At 41.2% G+C, this 21,009-nt stretch overlaps 2 protein-coding genes across 4 annotated transcripts in view; one reads left to right on the top strand and one right to left on the bottom strand.

Annotated features, from left to right (window-relative positions):
- Positions 1-4,137: 4,137 nt before the first annotated feature.
- zfand1 (zinc finger, AN1-type domain 1) lies at positions 4,138-19,549 on the bottom strand. 3 transcript variants are annotated; one of them, XM_078216055.1, is made up of 8 exons: positions 19,069-19,549; positions 16,042-16,084; positions 15,872-15,911; positions 13,267-13,391; positions 13,094-13,185; positions 11,234-11,352; positions 5,817-5,972; positions 4,138-4,452 (listed from the first exon to the last, which is right to left on the bottom strand). In XM_078216055.1, exons 1-8 carry the CDS (start codon positions 19,121-19,123, stop codon positions 4,282-4,284), a joined length of 801 nt encoding a protein of 266 aa, XP_078072181.1. In that variant the 5' UTR covers positions 19,124-19,549; the 3' UTR covers positions 4,138-4,281. The 3 variants fall into 3 exon arrangements, with proteins under 3 accessions (XP_078072181.1, XP_078072182.1, XP_078072180.1); XM_078216056.1 differs by having other exon boundaries at positions 18,851-19,196; XM_078216054.1 differs by lacking the exon at positions 19,069-19,549 and adding an exon at positions 17,726-18,831.
- Positions 19,236-21,009, top strand: part of LOC144495710 (charged multivesicular body protein 4b-like) — a 37,272-nt gene continuing 35,498 nt past the window's right edge. Inside the window, exon 1 of the mRNA XM_078216058.1 lies at positions 19,236-19,449. Within this exon, the coding sequence (XP_078072184.1) occupies positions 19,236-19,449 (214 nt within the window). The remainder of the gene's footprint in view (positions 19,450-21,009) is intronic.

Genomic DNA, 21,009 nt, shown 5'->3' with positions numbered 1-21,009 from the left:
CTCCTGGCATTGTCTAATGAGAGATTGAATGTGGATTCTCCATGCCTCTTGTAGATAGAGCACATTGCTCTGCCTGTCACCTCATTGACCAATGCCTTCCAATGCAGCATCAGAAAATCTTGCAGCCCACGCCCTCTTCTGGTGTGTCAGGTCAGAATACACTCTATGTTAAACTTCCATTATCTGTTCCAGCCACAATGCACATCCCTTTTAATAGCTGTAGCGTGGACTTAAGTAGTGCAGGCTCGTTTTAACTGGTGTTAGATGTTGACAATTATGGGTCCCTGCAGAGTCATGCAGTTGCAATGGCTGCGTTACATATATATCATGTTAGTGAGGAGGTAGCATGACATTGGCGTGCTGCTTGCATCAGAAGTGGATTAATCACACCTGGTGACCCTGTCCAAATTTGAGATTGGGATTGCTGTCTGCTCATTTATCATGATATTGATTTGATTGGATATAAGCTGAATGTAAAACACTGCAGAAATGACCAGGTGTGTTAGGATGTTATTTTTTGATTATAAGATCAATGATCAATGTTAATGGCAACTATTCTTTCTGTTTTAAATGTTAAAAAGATATTTTACATACACCTGAACAAGAATGTACTCCCTCAGTTTAATATCACATTTTTTAAAAAATCACTTAAGGGATGTGGGCATTGCTAGGCCAGCATTTACTGCCCATCCCTAACTGCCCTTGAGAAGGTGATGGTGAGCTCCCTTCTTGAACCACTGAGCCATTTCAAAGGAATGAAAGTCCTTTAGGTGTAGATGCACCCATAGTGCAGTTAGGGAGGGAATTCCAGGATTTTGACCCAGCAACAGTGAAGGAACGGTGATATGTTTCCAAGCCAGGATGGTGAGTGACTTGGAGGGGAACCTCTGGGTGGTAGTTTTCCCATGTATCTTCTGTTCTTTCTTTGTAGATGACAGTGGTCATGGGTTTGGAAGGAGCTTTCTAAGGAAACTTGATGTGTTTCTGCAGTGCATATTGTACATGGTATACAATGCTGCCACTGTTCATCAGTGGTGGAGGGAGTGAATGTTTGTGGAAAGGTTAGCAATCAAGCGGACTACTTTATCCTGGATGGTGTCAAATTTCTTGAGGGTTATTGGAGCTGCACTCACTCAGGCACGTGGAGAGAATTAAGCACAGTAGTGATTTGTGCCTTGTAGATGGTGGACGGGCTTTGGGGAGTCAGGAGGTGAGTTACTCCCCATAGGTTTCCTAGCCTCTGACCTGTTTTGGTGGCCACTGTATTTATATGGCTAGTCCAGTTCAGCTTCTGGACAAAGGTTACCACTAGGATGTTGACAGTGTGGAATTCAGTGATGGTAATACTATTGAATGTCAAGGGGTGATGGTTAGATTCTCTCTTTTGGAGATAGTCAATGCCTGACACTTGGGTAGTGCGAATGTTACTTACCACTTATTAGTTCAAACCTGGATATTGTCCAGGTCTTGCTGCATTTGGACAGGGACTTCCTCAGTATCTGAAGAGTCGTAAATGGTGAATATTGTGAAATCATCAGTGAAATTGATGGAAAGAAGGTCATTGATTTAGCAGCTGAAGATGGTTGGTCCGAGGACACTACCCAAAGGAACTCCTGCAGTGATGTTTTGAACCTGAGATGATTGACCTCCAACAACCAAAAGCATCTTCTTTTCTGCTATGTATGACTTCAACCATTAGTGAGTTTTCTCCTATTCCCATCGACTCCGGCCTTGCTAGGGCTCCTTGATGCTATACTTGGTTAAATGCTGCCTTGCTGTTAAGGGAAGTCACTCTTATCTCACCTTTGGAGTTCAGCTCTTTTGTCCATGTTTTAACCAAGGTTATAATGAGGTCAGGAGCGGAGGCCCTAGCGGAAAGTGCCAGTGAGCAGGTTATTGCTAAGCAAGGGTCACTTGATAGTGCTGTTGATGCCCCCTCCATCACTTTACTGATGATCAAGAGTGGACTAATGGAGCAGTAATTGGCTGGGGTGGATTTGTTGTGCCTTTTCTGTACAAGACATCCCCAAGCAATTCTCCACATTGCCGGGTAAATGCCAGTTTTGTAGCTGTAGTGGTAGAGATTGGCTAGGGCAAAGTCTTCAGTACTATTGCCACAATATTGTCAGGGCCCATAGCCTTTACAGTATCCAGTGCCTCAACCACTACTTAATATCACATGGAATGAAACAAATTGGCTGAAACTGGCATCTGTGATGCTGGGGAGTGCTACAAGTAGCCGAGATGGATTATCCACCTCTGGCTGAAGACTGTTGTGAATGCTTCGGCCTTATCTTTTGCACTGAAGTGCTGAACTCCTCCATCAGTGAGGATGGGGATATTTGCGGAGACTCCTCCTCCAGTGAGCTGTTTAATTGTGCACCACCATTCATGGCTGGATGTGGTAGGGTTGCAGCACTTAGATCTGATCCTTTGATTGTGCAATTGTGTGACTCTGTCTGTTGCTTGCTACTTCTGCATTTTGGCATCCAAATAGTCCTATGTTGTAACTTCACCAGGTTAACACCTTACTTTTAGGTATGCCTGGTGTTGCTCCTGGTAAGCCCTCCTACACTCTTCATTGAACAAGGTTTGATCCCCTAGCTTATGTACAGTTAATTTAAAGTACCTCTGTTCCTGCAGCTACATGATGCATTGCAGGAACTCACCAAGCCTCCTCCTCCTCATTACCAGCACATCACCTTCCAAACCCACAATCACTACCATCTAGTAGGACATGGACAGCAGACACATGGGAACACTATGAGCTGGAAGCTCCCCTCGAAGACACCCACCATCCTAACTTGGAAATGCATTGCCATTTCTTCACTGTTGCTGTGTCCAAATCTTTGAATCCCCTTCTTAACAGCACTGTGAGTGCACCTACACCACGTGGACTGCAGTGATTCAAGGCAGCTCACCACTACCTTCTCAAGGGCAATTGGGGATGTGCAATAAATGCTGGCATCCCAAGAATGAATTTAAAAAGTTACTTAAGTTGGCAAGACATGTTGAGTGAGCATTTAATAACACATATACCTTAGTGCATTTATTAATAAAGCCTGAGTATAAGAAAAAGGTCATGTTGAACTTGCATAGGACACTGGTTAGGGCTAATCTGGAGTACTGCATTCAGTTCTGAGCACCAAACTTGAGGAAGGATGTGAAGGCATTGGATTGAGTACAGAGGAGTCACAAGAATGATTCCAGGGATAAAGAACTGTAGCAATGAGGATAGGTGGAGGTTAGGACTGTTTTCCTTGAAGAAGGCCAAGAGGAGGTATTCAAGATTCAAGGGGTATGGGCAGCGTAGTTAGAAACTGTTCCCATTCAAGAGCATCAAGAAATGGAGGACGCAGATTCAAAATAATTGGCAAAAGGAATACAAGTGATGTGAGGAAAGTTTTATTCACCCTGAGGGTGGTTTGAGTCTGAAACAAACTTCCTGTGATATGGTGGAGGCAGTTTGAATAGAGGTATATAAGAGGAAATGGATTGCCATTTGAACAGAGAGAGAATGTACAAGGTTACGCGGATAAGGTAGGGAAGTGGGGCTAGATAGAATGCTCTCAGAGAGCCAGTGCAGACTCAATGGGCTGAATGGCCTCCTCCTGCATTGTGAAGATTCTGTGATTTGAGGTCTACATTGAGTACCACTGATTAACAGAGATATGTAATTTAGCAGAGGTGGTCTGGTGGAATAACAGTGCAACAAATCATAGGATGATTGAGTATAACAGTGAAATATCTGGCATTTTTACCAAAATGCACTTTTTGTACACATTTATTTGTGACTGGTTCAGATGGATTATCTTGGAGAGGACTTGAATCACACGTACATCAGACCTGGGATGAATGGCAGGTTTGCAGGGAATTAGTAAAGCAGTTTAGTTTTTACAAATGCCCACCTGCTTTCATGATCATTTTCCTGGTGTCAGACCACAGATATTGAATATCAGTTTCAGAAATTATTGGAGTTTAAACTCATCACCACTAATCCAGTACCATTAGTTTACTGTGCCCAATGGCACAGAAGGGAAGCGACAAGGCCATCTACAACCACTGATTAAATTGGTAACAATAACACTGGATACATTTTTAAGGCTTTCAGATTAATTTTATTAAATTTAAATAAAGGACATGTTTGGCAATATAACAAGACTGTACTATTTACACGGTGTTTTGAGCAGGTTGTAATATATGAAATACATCAACAGAACAAATTCTCTTCAGAGTACTTTCCAATTAAGCGAGTAAGTTTTGGTTCATTTAAAAAAACTGTCATTCTATGTAGGAGTTTGTGTTTTCTAATTTCACACAATCATTGTCTAAATATTCAAGGATAATCATTCCTCCATTGATCAGTGGGCAGTCAGTATTTGCTATCCATAATTCCAATGTTTGGCCCATGGGCAATGCACTTCCTGATTCACTGTGACACAATCTCAGCTTCTGGGGAATAAAAGAAAAAGAATGAAGGCAAAAAATAACTTGTTCCATTGAAGCTTTTCCAAATATACTACATTAGCTGTCTTAGAAGGAAAGCTATTAAAAAAGCCTAATTTATTCCCTTGCTTGATTATTCCAAATGTTTCCACTCTAAGCATAAATGATTTTCTTGATAGCTATTGCAAATTTATGCTTCAATAATTTCCATATGTCCTCCAGTTCTACTTTCTTGGTAAACTTTGAAGTACTGTTTATCATATTTGCATTAATATTTTATGGATTTTAATCAACCTTTTACTAAACTATAGCACTTTGGTTTCATTAATCTTTCCACTTTCTTAATCCCTTTCCATGTGGGATCAGTCCTGTTGTACTTTTCTGCACCTTTTCTCCTTTGTAAAGCCATAACAAAACTTCTTTAGACTTTTATTCTATTGTTTTGTAATGCTATGCTACACTATCACAACAGCTATGTTTACTACAGTTTGAAAGCTGCTTCCTAACTCTTCTTGTGCTAATTCAATCCCATTGACTGAATATCCACATCCCACCTTACATTCATCAGTTTTAGTTTAATTTACCTAATGCTATAATTAATCTTAATCCATTTGCAAATCTTTGCAGAATCCTCTCTCTCCATTATTTTTTACCTTAAAATAATATTACATTGTTTCATCAAACCTTTTTGGTTTTAAACATTTATTTTACTTTTGTGTCACCCTCTAGGGCACTGCCAATACTACTCGTGTTTGGCTGCCAGTCAGCAAGGAGGAGTTCAGTTTCTCACTCTTCTGATCAAGTCTCTCCACGCCCATACTCCTCCTCATCTGCTCAGCCCAACAAGATCTGTATTTTCCTTCAATTTTGGCTCTGTTGGTTCCATCATTTCTCTTATCATCCACTGGAGTTAATGTGACTTCAGCTGTTAAGGCTGCAAACTCTGGAATTCCCTGCCTAAATCCCTCTCCTCCTCCAAGATGCTTACTTCCTTGAACCAGCTTTAGCTCACCTACTGAGGTTCAATGTAATGTTTTGGCTCTTAATGTTTCTTTTAACAATTTTGCTTCTTGCAAAATATGTTAAGAGGTCTATATAAATGCAATTTGTTGCTGTCGAGCTCAGCACCACAGGGGATTTTCATTCATACTCATCATACTGGAATATTTTATATCTGTGCTTCAGTCACTGCGCCACTTTCTATTGCTAGTTTTCTATTTGAAATGGTGGATAAACTTGAATTCTCAATACTAAACAGATTATAATATCACGTACTAGTTAAATTATGGGCATAAGCTACAAGTGAAGGCAGCAATGGTACATGTTTGCAGAAGGTAAAGGCAAAACCATTTTATTTTATCAAATATTACCTTAGCTGCCAAAATATTGTTATCATTCCTCAGGTTCAACAGTGAAGCTGCATTATCGACCACTTTTCCAATACTCCATTTGGAACAGAAGAACATCGGTCTGCTTTTTTCTTTGTTTCCTTCTGGCAAGAACACTTGAAAAAACACTCGCTCATTCTGCAAATAACAACTTCAATTTAGTGGCCATTTTGTACATTTGAGAAAATTAGCTTCTGTAAGTTTTCATCTGTTTCTGTTGCAGATTTACAACCAGGAACCCAAAGATTTGTGAATGATTCCTTTTGTAAAGTTTATCTTATTTGCAAAAGATTTAGTGGGGAAAAATCCCAAGAACGTTCTAGTCTGAGAATCAAAACTATCTACTGTCCACTTTACTCTTGAAAAGTTTCAACTTTGGGGTGATTTGATTAAAGCACTTAATGATGAAAGAACTAGACTTCATCTGTGTAGCTCAGAAGAATGAGGGATGTATTAAAATTACACAAACACAACCTGGTTGTCTGGATATTTTTCTATTCGTCAAGTGATGAACTATTGTAATATATTACTGGCTCGTGCAGATGATCAAAAGGGAGCTGGACCTGTTTCTAGGGGAAGCTGATATTTGCTATATACAAGAGGAGAAAGGATTTTGAGTGATTAATCTTGTGGTCACTTAGGTCTTGGAACGTGGTTTTGATGGTTTGAGAGGAATTTCACAATTATTTTGTGTGAAATGTCTTATGTTTTTTAAAAAATCTTTTTATTTTTTGCATCGCCAAGATTATATGGCTACATGGGTGGAGAGCATTGATAATTGTGTTGCTTAGTTGCAACATGGCTTTAAAAAAATCATTCATGGAATATGGGTGTTGCTGGCAAAGCCAGCTTTAATTACCCATCCTTAATTGTGCACAAGAAGGCAGCAGTGAGCCCACTTTGTGAACCACTGGAGTCTGTGGTGAAGGTACTCCCATAGTTGGTGGGTGTGGAGTGCCAGGATTTTAACCCAATAACAATATTTCCAAGTTATGTTGTATAACTGAATGAGACAAACTTTATGAACCAGCTGGCCTTTTTCTATTGCCTTTTCATATGTCCATGATAGTTCACATGCCCCAAAGGGTTCCCAGCACTTATCATTCCTCTGTGTCTCTAACTTAAAGATGTAGAATATGTACAGGTACATTCAGTCCCTCAAACCTGCACTGCCATTTGATAAGATCATGATTGATCTCTTGAATTTCAAATTCTATATTCCCATTTCTCGCCTGATAAACCCTGATTCTCTTGTTTAACAGGAATCCATCTAATCTCCACCTACCGCTTTTTGAAGCAGTGAGTTCCAAAGTTGCACAACTCTCAGGGAGAAAACAAAATCTCCTCATTTCCTAAAAGGGCAACTACTAATTTTAAAATGATACCTGCTAGTTATGGACTTACCTACAAGAGGAAATATCCTTTCCATGTCCACCTGTCAACACCATTCAGGATCTTGTATACTTCAATCAAGACACCCCTTACTCTTCTAAACTGCAGTGGAAACAAGCCCAGTCTTTCTAACCTTTCTTCATAAGGCAACTCGCTCATTCCCGCTGTCAATCAAGCCTCTGAACCGCACCTCCAACGAATTTACATCCTTTCTTAAATTCACAACATGCTTTTTTACTTATCTTTGTGCCATCTACAAATTTAGCTACCACACCTTCATGCCCTTTGTCGATGCCATTGACATTGAAATGTAGAAAATAGGAGGAGGAGGTCATTCGGCCCTTTGAGCCTGCTCTGCCATTCATGATCATGGCTGATTATCCAATTCAATAGCCTGATCCTGCCTTCCCCCCTTATCCTTTGATCCCCTTTCCTCAAGTGCTATATCTACTTCATTGAAATCATAAAAAATTGAGGCCCCAGCATAACCCCCACTGGACTCCACTCATCACATCCTCTCAATCAGACAAAGTCCCATTTATGCATACACTCTGTTTTCTGTCTGCCAGTCAATGCATGCTACTATGTTAGCCCCTACACCATGAGCTTTTGTTTTCCTCAACAACCTTTGATGTGGTACCTTATCAAATGCTTTCTGGAAATCCAAATACATCATATCTACAGGCTCCCCTTTATCCAGAGCACATGTTACGCCTTCAAAGAACTCCAATAAATTGGTTAAACACGATTTCCTTTTACAAAACCATGCTGTTTGATGGATCTTTCTAGAATCTAGCAAAGTTTGGAAAATTAACATCAGTGCGTCTACCACCTCGTTTAAGACCAGAGGATGAAGTTGTCAGGACCTGGAGACTTGTCAGTGCACAGCTCCATCAGATTGCTCAGTTACACTCACTTTACTTCTCTCTTCCTTTTTAAATACCTAACATAGAAACTCTTATTATCCATTTTTACATTTCTAGCTAGCTTCCTCTCATAGTCTAATTTCTTTCTCTAATTAACCTTTTCGTCATTCTCTGCCATTCTTTGTATTCTGACCAATCATCTGACTGCCTGATTATGTTACCCATTCGTACAAAACTCTTAATCAAAACTCTGCTGATTCACTTCACACATAAATCATTGAAAAAGAACATTTCTGTCCAACCAAAATAAGACCAAATTCTATGGCTGAACTCCAAGTACCTTGCAGCTGAAGACTGATCTCTTGCTATTTGGTTCTAATGTATATTGTCTTAACTCGCACGATAGCCCAACTGTCAGAGGAAATTAGAGAACATCTAAACACACCTATGTTACCTATTACCAGCTGTTTCACTGTTAAGAGACAACAAGGAAACTGGTTTCAGTAATTTCTAGTATAAATAGGTACAATGCAGTAAATAAAATCACAATACAGTAGAATAAAATTAAAAATCAGTACTTGTGTCCTAGTCGTTTATTCCGAGGCTAAACTTAGTGTAAACATGCCACAGTCCTCTTCTCAGTACAAAATTGATGCAATCTACCATATCCTGAACTTTAGTAAGTTGTGCAATTTTGCAAGCCCATGCCCTCTTGCTAGTTCTGACTATCTATTAAGGAAATGATGACATTTTATACTCAGTACACAACACACAAATCATCTGCTTTACACATGTATGAACTACAGGACTAATGTTATCAATATCCCCAGTAGCAGCCTGAAAGGAATCTGAGGCCCAAAGATTCTGGGCTGCGGTGACTTTTACAAACAGACTTTATAGTCATTGCAGGCAGTGTGATATGCATATCAAGGATCTGAATGTCATAGAGGTTTACAGCATGGAACCATGCCTTCGGCCCAACTTGTCCACGCCGCCCTTTTTTTTAAAACCCTGAAGCTCGTCCCAATTGCCCGTATTTGGCCCATATCTCTCTATACCCATCTTACCCATGTAACTTACCCATGCTTTTTAAAAGACTAAATTGTACCTGCCTCTACTACTACCTCTGGCAGCTTATTCCAGACACTCACCACCCTCTGTGTGAAAAAATTGCCCCTCTGTACACTTTTGTATCTCTCCCCTCTCACCTTAAACCTATGCCCTCTAGTTTTAGACTCACCTACCTTTGGGAAAATATATTGACTATCTAGCTGATCTATGCCCCTTATTATTTTATAGACCTCTATAAAATCACTCATCACGTTCCAGAGAAAAAGGTCCCAGTCTATCCAGCCGCTCCTTATAACTTAAACCATCAAGTCCCGGTAGCATCCTAGTAAATCTTTTCTGCACTCTTTCTATTTTAATAATATCCTTTCTATAATAGGGTGACCAGAACTGTACACAGTATTCCAGGTGGCCTTACCAATGTCTTGTACAACTTCAACAAGACGTCCCAACTCCTGTATTCAATGTTCAGCCATGATGTGGAGATGCCGGCGTTGGACTGGAGTAAACACAGTAAGAAGTCTCACAACACCAGATTAAAGTCCAACAGGTTTATTTGGTAGCACAAGCCACTAGCTTTCGGAGCGCTGCTCCTTCTTCATCAGGTAAGTTACCACTGGCCCAATTGATCAAGATCCTGTTGCAATCAGAGATAACCTTCTTCACTGTCCGCTATGCCACCCATCTTGGTGTCATCTGCAAACTTACTGACCATGCCTCCTATATTTTCATCTGTATGAGCGTATGAAAAAAGTAGATAAAAAAAACACTCATGGCCAAATCTTCTGATTTCCGGTTGCTCAGAAATTGGACACATGACTGAAGATGTGCATTGGAACCGTGGAAACCTTTTGCATAGACTCCGTGGGAATTGCCCAGGAAATTTTAACTTCCGATGGGCAATTCCCCTGCTCCCCGGATCCTTCGCGAATGTCTCCAACTGTGAGTTAGAGTCTGAGAATTTGGAAAATTCATGGTACTTGGAAATGTTTGTTAGATTAAAATCTACTCTAGAACCTGGTTACTTACACAATCGACCCCTCTCCCCACCACCCCCTAACCATGCCAAAACCTGACTACCCACCTAACTGCAACCACTCCCCTTCCCATTCAATTGTTCATCCACTGATCCATTTTAACTTAACATAAGGCAGCTGTAAAAAGCTGGCATGTCCTCTCTTCCACTGATTATACTCCAGTCCAACCACGAGTTCCTCAAATGATGCTGCACTGCATATTTTGGTGGAAGTCAGACTCAAAGTCCCAGTAGAAATACACTGCAGCATCGCATCAGGGGAATCTTTCGAACAAAATGCCAATCTGATGATCACTGCCTCTGCTGGGAAGGTCTTCTTGATTTATAAGGAAGATTATACAGCACATGCAACATAATTGTTGCTCTTTCCTTGACAGAATACTGCTTTCACATATATTGCACCTCTGATGAATGCCTTTTTCTGTATACCCATTTGGGAGCACAAGGCTGTGTCTGTGCATTATTGGTTACGATCCTTGCATTCTTCCTCTTTCTTCAAGTAAGCCAAATACAGACTAGGACACCTGTCATCTAACAGTGCAGGAATTTTTCAAAATCAGTCACCAAAATGCACAAAGTCCTTTTACATACTGCATAGAGAATGCTAACAGAAATTTTATTTCATATAATGGGTTCATAAAATAAATTCAGAAAATAGCTGTTGCTTCTTTAAATGCTTTGACACTCAAAATGGTGTATTTTGGATGCTGAGGTGCTGTGGGCATGGTGAGGAACGAGGGTAATAATGTCAACTATGTTAAATCACAACATCTAAGTGATACACTTAACTGCTCATTTAAATATCATGAAACTGCTGCCTGCCCAACCCATACAGAAATGTGAATGCAGAATGGTTAAGAGACCTCCAGGAAAAGAGCTCTGGCAATCTTAACAATTCCTCTGCACCTGTTTTGAAGGCATGTAGAGAGTAAAAATGAGCCTCAAGATATGATTTAAAAATAGGAAACCCATCACAATGTGCACTATCCCTGTTATTGGATTTTCAATTAATATTTCATCTTAAATAAATTGACAACCTGTGGAATGGACTTGTCTCCAACAGCATGTAGCTTCATCTTCATAAGTGCTACTTTTGCAGCCGTTGCATTGTTCCTTGCTCCTTTTCTACTCTTCTTCAGTGGAACTGCATTTGTGACTTTTGAGTTAATAAAAAAATGAATTCAAACAAGGCAAATGCAATATCGATAATGGTCAAGCTAATAATTTTTCCTGCTTTTTCAAAATTAAGATTATTCTTGAGATGCAACTTAAGTGTTACCTATCCCTGCAACACGCATATCATAAAAAGGATTTGCATTTATAGAGCATGACCATAGGACGTGCCAAAGTGTTTTAAAGTTAATAAACTACTTTTGAAATGTGGTCACTGATTTAATGCAGGAAATGTGACCACTAATTGGCACACAGCAAGCTGCCACCAACACAAATGTGATTATAGACATATTATCTATTTTTGTGATGTTGACTGAAGGATAAATATTGATGTGGAGATGCCGGCGTTGGACTCGGGTAAGCACAGTAAGAAGTCTCACAACACCAGGTTAAAGTCCAACAGGTTTATTTGGCAGCACTAGCTTTTGGAGTCTCAAGCTCCTTCATCAGGTGAGTGAAGACTTGTGTTCACAAACAGGGCATATAAAGACACAAACTCAATTTACAAGATAATGGTTGGAATGCGAGTCTTTACAGGTAATCAAGTCTTAAAGGTACAGACAATGTGTGTGTTTCATTGTCTCACACTGTCATCACTCACATTGTCTGTACCTTCAAGACTTGATTACCCGTAAAGACTCGCATTCCAACCATTATCTTGTAAATTGAGTTTGTGTCTTTATATGCCCTGTTTGTGAACACAAGTCCTCACTCACCTGATGAAGGAGCTTGAGACTCTGAAAGCTAGTGCTGCCAAATAAACCTGTTGGACTTTCACCTGGTGTTGTAAGACTTCTTACTGTGGATAAATATTGGCCAGGGCACAGGGGATAACCTTTCTGTTTTTCTTTAGATAATGTTCTGGGATCTTTTCTGTCCCTCAGGGGGTAAATGAAGCCTTGGTTTAATGTTTCATCCAAAAGATGAGAGACAATAAACAACTGACATGCTTATTCAGCAATAGTTATGTTTAAGACTGGAATGGGACATGGACCCACAACTTGGGTGAGAGGTGACAGATCTACCACCTGAAGCTGCTTAAACACAGCAATTTAATAACAGTAATAGCAAAAAGGAGAAACAATTTGTTCTGCTGCGTCATACATGAAAGATTAGCCTCAACTATTCAGTGAATTAAGAATCTCAGCAAGGAGAGATAAAAGCAAAATACTGCGGATGCTGGAATCGGAATCAAAAACAGAAAATGCTGGAAAAATCACAGCAGGTCTGAAAGCATCTAGGGAGAGAGAATAGAGCCAATGTTTCGAGTCAGGATGTCCCTTCATTAGAGCTGACGAAGAGTCATCCAGACTCAAAGTTGGCTCAATTCTCTCTCCCTAGATGCTGTCAGACCTGCTGAGATTTTCCAGCATTTTCTGTTTTTGTAGGAGAGATAAAATGTTCATCCAAAATGGTAGGGAAAGTGTTAATCTGCCACTGTCACAAACCTATGAAGAGATGATTACAGTAGCTTTGGAAAAAGGGAGCGTCTGGCCTCACCCTCGGATTAGGGATCAGCGCGTAAGTAAAACAACATCTACAAAATTCTGCAATTTCCTGTTCTATGACAAGGAACACACAATTTGCAATTGGTATTTTAGTTTTTACCCAGCTAACTTCTGATTTATGTGTATTTGATTACACTCCAAATATTAATTTACTAGTAGCCAGGTCATGATCTCTAGAAAGGTTAGGCTGTTTATGAAAGGTAACACAGTACTTGCCAACAGTCTCTTTAACTACTTGCTGAGGGACAACCAAACGTGATTTAGGCACCTCTTGTTTCTCACAGTCATGGTCTGACTGGTGCCGATGCCTGTAACAGAAACATCAACATTCTGAAGTGCAAACCTTAACCAACACCAGTATCAAGAATTCTGCCTAAACAGGTACTCACCCCAGACAAAAGTTTTTCTCACAATGCGGGCAAATTACTGGCAAGAGTTCTTTTGCCTTACAGCTTTTGTATGTACATTTATAAGAAGAAGTTCCTTCAGATTTCACTGGTTTTCTTAAACAGACCTGGAATTTGAATTGTAGAGTTTAAATATTAAACTCCATCAATTTTTAGCACTCTAAATATTACTGACTACTTGCAGCTTTCCCTTTGTTGTTCACAGTGAATAAGTGTGTTTACAACAAGTAAGGAAAAGCATTGCGACAATTGATCAAATAAATAATTCTAATTTCTGTTTTACTAATTTACATGTGGCATTTCTTTTGGCGCAGTGGCAATTCAACCATTTTGTCCATTAGTCTGTGAAAACTGTAAATAGGTGGTCTTTATTTTATAATCTCTTATATAATATCAATATTTTATCAAATCATTTAATTTTTTAAAATAAACTGTACGATATATAAAGATATATCAATTAGAGCAAGGTAACTGATAATTAGTAATACTAGGCAGAGGGAATGAGTTTAGCTGCATTAGGGAAATCTAGCTTCAGTAACACCAGATGATAGTGCAAAGCTTTGGGAGAACTGAAAGCAGAATCATGGAGCTTGAAGTAGACAGAATGGGGCTTTCCAGCATGGTAAGAGATCCTTTGATCTTGTATCACCATGGAGGTCAGGGAAACTGAGGTTTGACAGAAAAGGAATGCATTGTGAAATCTGACTCATTGGCAGAGTCCTGGTATCTATCAGCTGTGAGGTTAAGAGGTGGGGTAGTCCATATCTGGTAACATTGGTTTGTAACTTTCTAAAATATATAGACAAACATCAAATTTGGTGCTTTATGAATATGGTACTTCTTGCACATGTATTTTTGGAGATTGTCCCTTCCCTTTGTCTCTATCTCAAATAAATCAGTAATTAGAGAGCTCATATTTTCCTTCTTTTTCTTTCTGGGACACAGTTGTTGGTAAAGCTACACTTATTACCCATCCCTATCTGCCTTGATGTGCCACGGTTCCTCTCAAAGATTCTTTTGACTCTTTACAATCCTCATGCTGATGACACTGACACAAATATTTTTAGTATATTCACTCAACAACAATTCAAGTTACATGTCCAAGCCAGTGTGGCTTGGTGAGGATCCCATGACATTACCATTTTTCCCCCCTGATCAGTGGCGCAGATCATGGAGGAAGTGAGTGTTGTCAAAGTAACTTGGTGAATTAACAGCAGTACATCCTGTAGATGGTCGTAAACATGTAAAGTTTTTTCTTTTATTTCAATTTCCCAATTCAAATTGCTATGTTTACAAAGATAATGGGGCGATCTTGAGCCTACTCTCGCCGTCCACGGGAATGGCAGCATGGGAAATTCATTTATTTGTGGTGGTGGTGGGGGGAGCAGATGTGGGAGCTGGGGATGCTGGCGATAGCCGTTTGTTCAGAGGGTTCATTTCTGGGCAGCATACCATAGGGAGGATATGAACGCATTGGAGAGAGTTTAGAAGAGGTTTACAAGTATGGTTCCAGGGCTGAGAAACTTCAGTTAGGAGGATAGATCGGAGAGGTTGGGACTTTTCCTTGGAGAGAAGACGGCTGATCATGAGGGGGCGAAACACAGTAGATAGGGAGAAATTGCTCCCTCTTGTCAAAGAATTAAGAATGAAAGGACGCAGATTTAAGGTGATTTGCAAAAGAAGCAAATCATAGAATCATAGAAACCCTACAGTGCAGAAGGAGGCCATTCGGCCCATCGAGTCTGCACCGACCACAATCCCACCCAGGCCCTACCCCCACATATTTACCCGCTAATCCCTCTAACCTACGCATCCCAGGACTCTAAGGGGCAATTTATAACCTGGCCAATCAACCTAAGCTGCACATCTTTGGACTGTGATTCACAATGCGTGGTTTGAGTCTAGAATGCACTGCCTGAAAGTGTGGCAGGTTCAACTGAGGTATTCAAAAGGGCATTAAATGATCACTTGAATAAAAACAATGTGCAGTGGAAAAGGCAAGGGAATGGCACTTAGCCATCATGCTTGTTTGTAGAGCCAGTGCAGGCATGATGGGCCAAAAGTGCCATGACGATTCTGTCATTCACCATTAAAGTTGCTAAGTTTTTGTCATGTAGAATTACATAGGCTATATGGTACAGAAATAGGTAATGTCAAGTCTGGTGACTGAAATTTTAAAGTGGAAATCTGTTTAATGGCAAAAAGATGCTTCTCACATTCTGCATTGTTTGTCAGCAAGTTAGAGAATAGATAATAAATTCTCAACTTTATAATAAATATTTTCTGTAATATCCATTGGGAGCTATGTATATGTGAAACTTTCCTGTTAAATCACAGTGAAAAATAAGAATTAGATTTCCTAATTAAAAAAAGGACAATAAAATGTATTCGAGTTAAAATAATTGCATTCATAAATAAACACTGAAAAATAATCACTCAATTATCTGGGACATCCCAAACAGAGATCTGCAGCATAAGACAAACCATTATTTGGGATCCATTTTGACAGGGAAAATGGTCCACCTATAAGCCCATATTAATGCAAAAAGGCATAAAGTGCTACATGCACATATCTACAAAAACTCACCTCAGAACAATCATGGGCATCTTTGCTTCTGTGTTCAAGACTAAAGAAAAAGAAGAATATATGGTATAGCAAATGTAATATTTTTTTAAAGAGTTTGTAAGTAATAAGAGAAATAATGCTATATTTGTAGAGCTTGTTTTCCTAGTTTATTTCAATGAATAATACTGTACCAGTATATTCCTGAACACCCATCACAAACAAATGGAAGAAAATCTGAAAAAGGGGAGTATGTTAGTTAAACAAAGCTCTGCCATTTTGATAGCATATTTGCTATTTACTTAAAATTACTGGAATGGCCATTTGGCAATTATACTGATAAGGAAAAAAAGTTAGTTCTCAAAGTTCAAAATGGATCCACAACAAATACCATAAAGTAATATTAAGGATCATTTAATAGCATAGATAATGTGTCTGATTTTAGCATTAAATTACCAATAAACCAGTTTAATAAGCATACTTCATAAATTTCTAGTTTGTAGACAAATTTATATTCTTGTTTGGGATCATGTCTGTGTACACACATGCTGACAAAACTCCACCACTGTCTTGGTACTGGACTTTCACTCTACTTGTGTGCTGACATTTAGATGGTAACTTCCCCTCGCCACCCTGGACTTGCATTTTTTTTTGTGGACTGCTCATCTTGACCTGATGCTTGTAAATAACTCAAAGCACAAAAAAGGAACTTGTGTCATCCCTGGGGACATCAGCCACAAAATTATCAGACTTAACTTAATGAAAGCAGTATAGTAAACTTTTCTGAATTACTTCTTCCTTGAAGTAATCACAGGGAAATAGTGAGCAACAATGTTATCCCCAATCAATCAAAATTAATGAACTCGGTATGAAAGGTAAAAGTTTCATACAAGGTGAAAAGGCTTAAAAGTTATCAGGGTCAGATGTTCATTTAACTAAATGCTAAAGGAGATGAGGGACGATTTGTTAGGGATTGACAATATGAGGGAATCACTCAACATGACAGAAAATAACATTCTAGCAAAAAGAGACCACAACCAAATTCAAAATGACTAACAAATCAGCTTCAAGTAGCTGCAGCGCTATTAGAGCTAATTTCAGTTGTGCGTAAATTAACTGAATCTGTGCAATAATTTAATTAGCAGTGATCAACATAGATTCAGAAGGGAAAGCTATTCCTTAATTTCACTAAGCATGTAACATCCCAAATGCATTATGGTAATCTCAACAAAAGTTCTTTGTTTAGGCTTCCAGAAGGAATCTAACAAAGTTCTGTATGAAAAGCTATCAATTAAGCTTCAAGCCGTAGGGATTCTAGCTAATCTTGGAATATATGTAAGAAATTAGCTGAAGGATAGAAAATACCAAGTATTTAGGAGTTTCACTGATGAAGTGATAAGAGTACTGAGTGAGGTACCCCAAGGATTATTGAGAGGGCCACGACTATATCTCAGTTACATCAATAACTTAGACTTAGAAACTCAACACAAATTAGTCAACAAAATAAAAGCAAAATATTGCAGATAGTGGATATCAGAAATAAAAACTGAAAGTGCTGGAAAAACTCAGGACTGGCAGCATCTGTGGAGAGAGAAATGGAGTTAACTTTTCAAGTTAACACAGTTCCGAAGAAGAGTCAGACTGAACTTGAAACATGGTGTCAACAGCAAATTTGGAAATATTACATTTGGTCCCCATATCCAAGTCATTTGTATAGATTGTGAACAGCTGTGGCGCAACACCAATCCTTGCGGTTCCCCAGTAGTGACAGCTTACCACCGTGAGAATGACCCATTTGTCCTTGCAGATGTGCCATACCTTAATTTTACAAACTATTTATTAGAGTAGATTAAACAGAATAACTTACCAGTTACTCACCAATCAATATCTTCCCCTGTACCAAAGGAAGAGCATGAAAAAGGTGGAAAAAGAAAAATGAGCACCTCCTTCCCATAACTCCCTCACTCACCAACTTCCCAGCTGCTCACTCTATCACACTGTCTATTTTGAAATAGCCAAGGGTGAAGCTGAGAAAGACCTAGGAGTAAATTAAATATTTAATCTGTTGGAGGGTGTTGTTTACAGTTCCGTACGCCTGAAGAAGTCTTTGTAGTTACATACATAGGTTATCTGTAAGTCTTCATTGACTGTTAGAATCATTTGTAATTATACAAGCTAGGAGCCGTTTCCATGCTTGCTGGTACACACAACTCCGTCCTACACTTTATTGATCCTGGGTTCATGTGCTCTCTTACATCACCGTGTGGTTGGTATTTTATTCAGTTCCACATTAATCCTAAATGGACCAGACCCTTATAATACATAATCAATGTAATGTAACAATCAACAAAGTCAACAAATTGTTGAAACTTCATGGGCAAGCAGTTGACCACACCATGGCTTCAGTACCATGTTCAGTACCGAAGGCAGTGCAGTAAATTGGGCTTCCGGTCTGGAAGAGGCATCTAAACAACTGATGCTTTAGAAATATACAAGATTTTAACTATTGGAAAGGGCAAAACTGGAAAGTGCCAAAGTCTATGTTGATCACTGCTAATTAAATTATTGCACAGCTAAAACTCTGGGGGTGAAAGCCCTGGAAACATTTACGCACTGGATACCCATAGAAATTATAGAAATCCTACAGTGCAGAAAGAGGCCACCTGGCCCATCGAGTCTGCACCGACCACAATCCCACCCAGGCCTTACCCCCATATCCCTACACATTTACCCGCTAATCCCTCTAACCTACGCATCTCAGGACACTAAAGGGCAATTTTAGCATGGCCAATCAACCTAACCCACACATCTTTGGACGGTATGAGGAAACCAGAGCACCCTGAGGAAACCCACGCAGACATGAGGAGAACGTGCAAACTCCACACACACACTGACTCAAGCCAGGAATCAAATCCAGGTCCCTGTAGCTGTGAAGCAGCAGTGCTAACCACTGTGCTACCGTGCCGCCCACAATGGAGTTTAGAAAATGCTCATTAAGCTCACCCTGGGTGGATGAGATTTCATGGGCTCCCTCATCCCTAATCATCTTCACAATCATGGCAAGAGCAACGAATGATATTCACCTCTTCTGAAAGATGGGGCTTCAACTTCATGCGGTTAAACATATCCCCACACAGTTATTGAGATGACAGAGAAAAACTTTGTTGGGTGCTATTTGCAAGGACGAGCGTGACTTACAACCATCCCTCCCAGATTCCTACCTAACTGTTGGCAATGCTGCACTGCACACTGTTGCCCGACCTCCAACTCCGCCATTTTGTCCTCAGTCCCGCCCCTTCCTCTGATTGACAGCCACGGCCGGAAGTGAGTTGCAGCTGCACTTGTTCGGTGTGTTTGTCGGTTGGTCTCGAGACGGCGGACGGCAGTTATGAACAAATTCTCCAACTTGTTCAAGGGTGGACCGAGCTCCGGCTCGTCCCGGTCCCACTCCAGCTCCAGAAAACAGGGTCCTACTCCCCAGGAGGCCCTCCACCGGCTCCGGGAGACCGAGGAGATGTTAACCAAGAAGCAGGAATATCTGGAGAACAGGATCCAGAGAGAGCTGGAGACGGCCCGAAGAAGCGGCACCAAGAACAAGAGAGGTAGGAGCTCAGGCCAAATACACCTGAGGGGGGCAGGGAGAGAACTATCCCCTTCCTGAGTGTACACACCCTGGAGCAGGGAGAGAACTATCCCCTTCCTGAGTGTACACACCCTGGAGCAGGGAGAGAACTGTCCCCTTCCTGAGTGTACACACCCTGGAGCAGGGAGAGAGCTGCCCCCTTCCTGAGTGTACACACCCTGGAGCAGGGAGAGAGCTGTCCCCTTCCTGAGTGTACACAACCTGGTGTGGAGATGCCGGCGTTGGACTGGGGTGAACACAGTAAGAAGTCTCACAACACCAGGTTAAAGTCCAACAGGTTTATTTGGTAGCAAATACCATAAGCTTTCGGAGCACTGCTCCTTCGTCAGATGGAGTGGAAATCTGCTCTCAAACAGTGCAAACAGACAATCAAGGTGCAGAATACTGATTAGAATGCGAATCCTACAGCCGGCCAGGTCTTAAAGGTACAGACAATGTGGGTGGAGGGAACATTAAACACAGAGATGTGTATTGTCTCCAGACAGAACAGCGAGTGAAATTCTGCAAGTCCAGGAGGCAAGCTGTGGGGGTTACTGATAATGTGACATAAATCCAACATCCCGGTTTAGGCCATCCTCATGTGTGCGGAACTTGGCTATCAGTTTCTGCTCAACGACTCTGCGCTGTCGTGTGTACACAACCTGGAGCAGGGAGAGAGCTGCCCCCTTCCTGAGTGTACACAACCTGGAGCAGGGAGAGAGCTGCCCCCTTCCTGAGTGTACACAACCTGGAGCAGGGAGCGAGCTGCCCCCTTCCTGAGTGTACACAACCTGGAGCAGGGAGCGAGCTGCCCCCTTCCTGAGTGTACACAACCTGGAGCAGGGAGAGAGCTGCTCCCTTCCTGAGTGTAAAAGAAAAATCGCTGGACGGGACTGCTCCGAGTGCTGTCCTACGGGGCGCGAGTTCACGTCATAAACCAGCTGGTCGCCTCCATGCTGTGGTACCGGCTGGTCCCTTTGACCCCTCCCCCTGGCTTTGTCACCGATATCCAGAGAACCCTCCTGCGGTTCTTCTGGGGCAATCGACTGCACTGGGTCCCTGCTGCGGTCCTGTATCTCCCGCTTGAGGAGGGCGGACAAGGTCTGGTGTGCCTTCGCACTCAGATAGCGACCTTCCGTCTCCAGGCCCTGCAGAGGTACCTTTACGTTAAGCCCCCTCCACAGTGGTGTGCCATGGCGACGTATTTCTTCCGCCACTGGCACGGCCTCAATTATGATGTGCAGCTCCTGCATATCGAACTGGGGCGTGCTCCGACCACCCTGCAGGAGTTGCCCGTCTTTTACCAGGACCTCCTCACTGTCTGGAACAAGGTTGCCTCGCGACGCAGCTCTCCCCCGTCAGGAGTAGCTGCTCTCGTGCGAGAGCCGCTGCTCAGGAATCCGCTCCTCCAGCCGTATAACTTCAGGTGGCTGGCGGAGAGGAGGGCTGTGGACGCCGGGGTGACCAGAATCGGGGACGTGCTCGATGGCGGAGGAGCGGGCTGGATGAGTCCCCGCGTGCTGGCTGAGCGCGCGGGGAC

The sequence above is a fragment of the Mustelus asterias genome, chromosome 7 (genome assembly GCF_964213995.1).
Source record: "Mustelus asterias chromosome 7, sMusAst1.hap1.1, whole genome shotgun sequence".
In the NCBI taxonomy this organism is placed as follows: domain Eukaryota; kingdom Metazoa; phylum Chordata; class Chondrichthyes; order Carcharhiniformes; family Triakidae; genus Mustelus; species Mustelus asterias.
The sequence above is the reverse complement of the archived record's forward strand: the minus strand, read 5'-3'. Positions and strand labels throughout refer to the sequence as shown.

Excerpts from the sequence above, each read along its gene's own strand:
- zfand1 (XM_078216054.1), bottom strand. The coding sequence starts at position 17,801 with ATGGGAAGGAGGTGCTCATTTTTCTTTTTCCACCTTTTTCATGCTCTT. Across the intron at positions 5,973-11,233 it reads GAGACAAGTCCATTCCACAG|AATGAGCGAGTGTTTTTTCA; the intron begins GTTGTCAATTTA and ends TGTTATTTGCAG. Across the intron at positions 4,453-5,816 it reads ACAATATTTTGGCAGCTAAG|AAGCTGAGATTGTGTCACAG; the intron begins GTAATATTTGAT and ends TTTATTCCCCAG.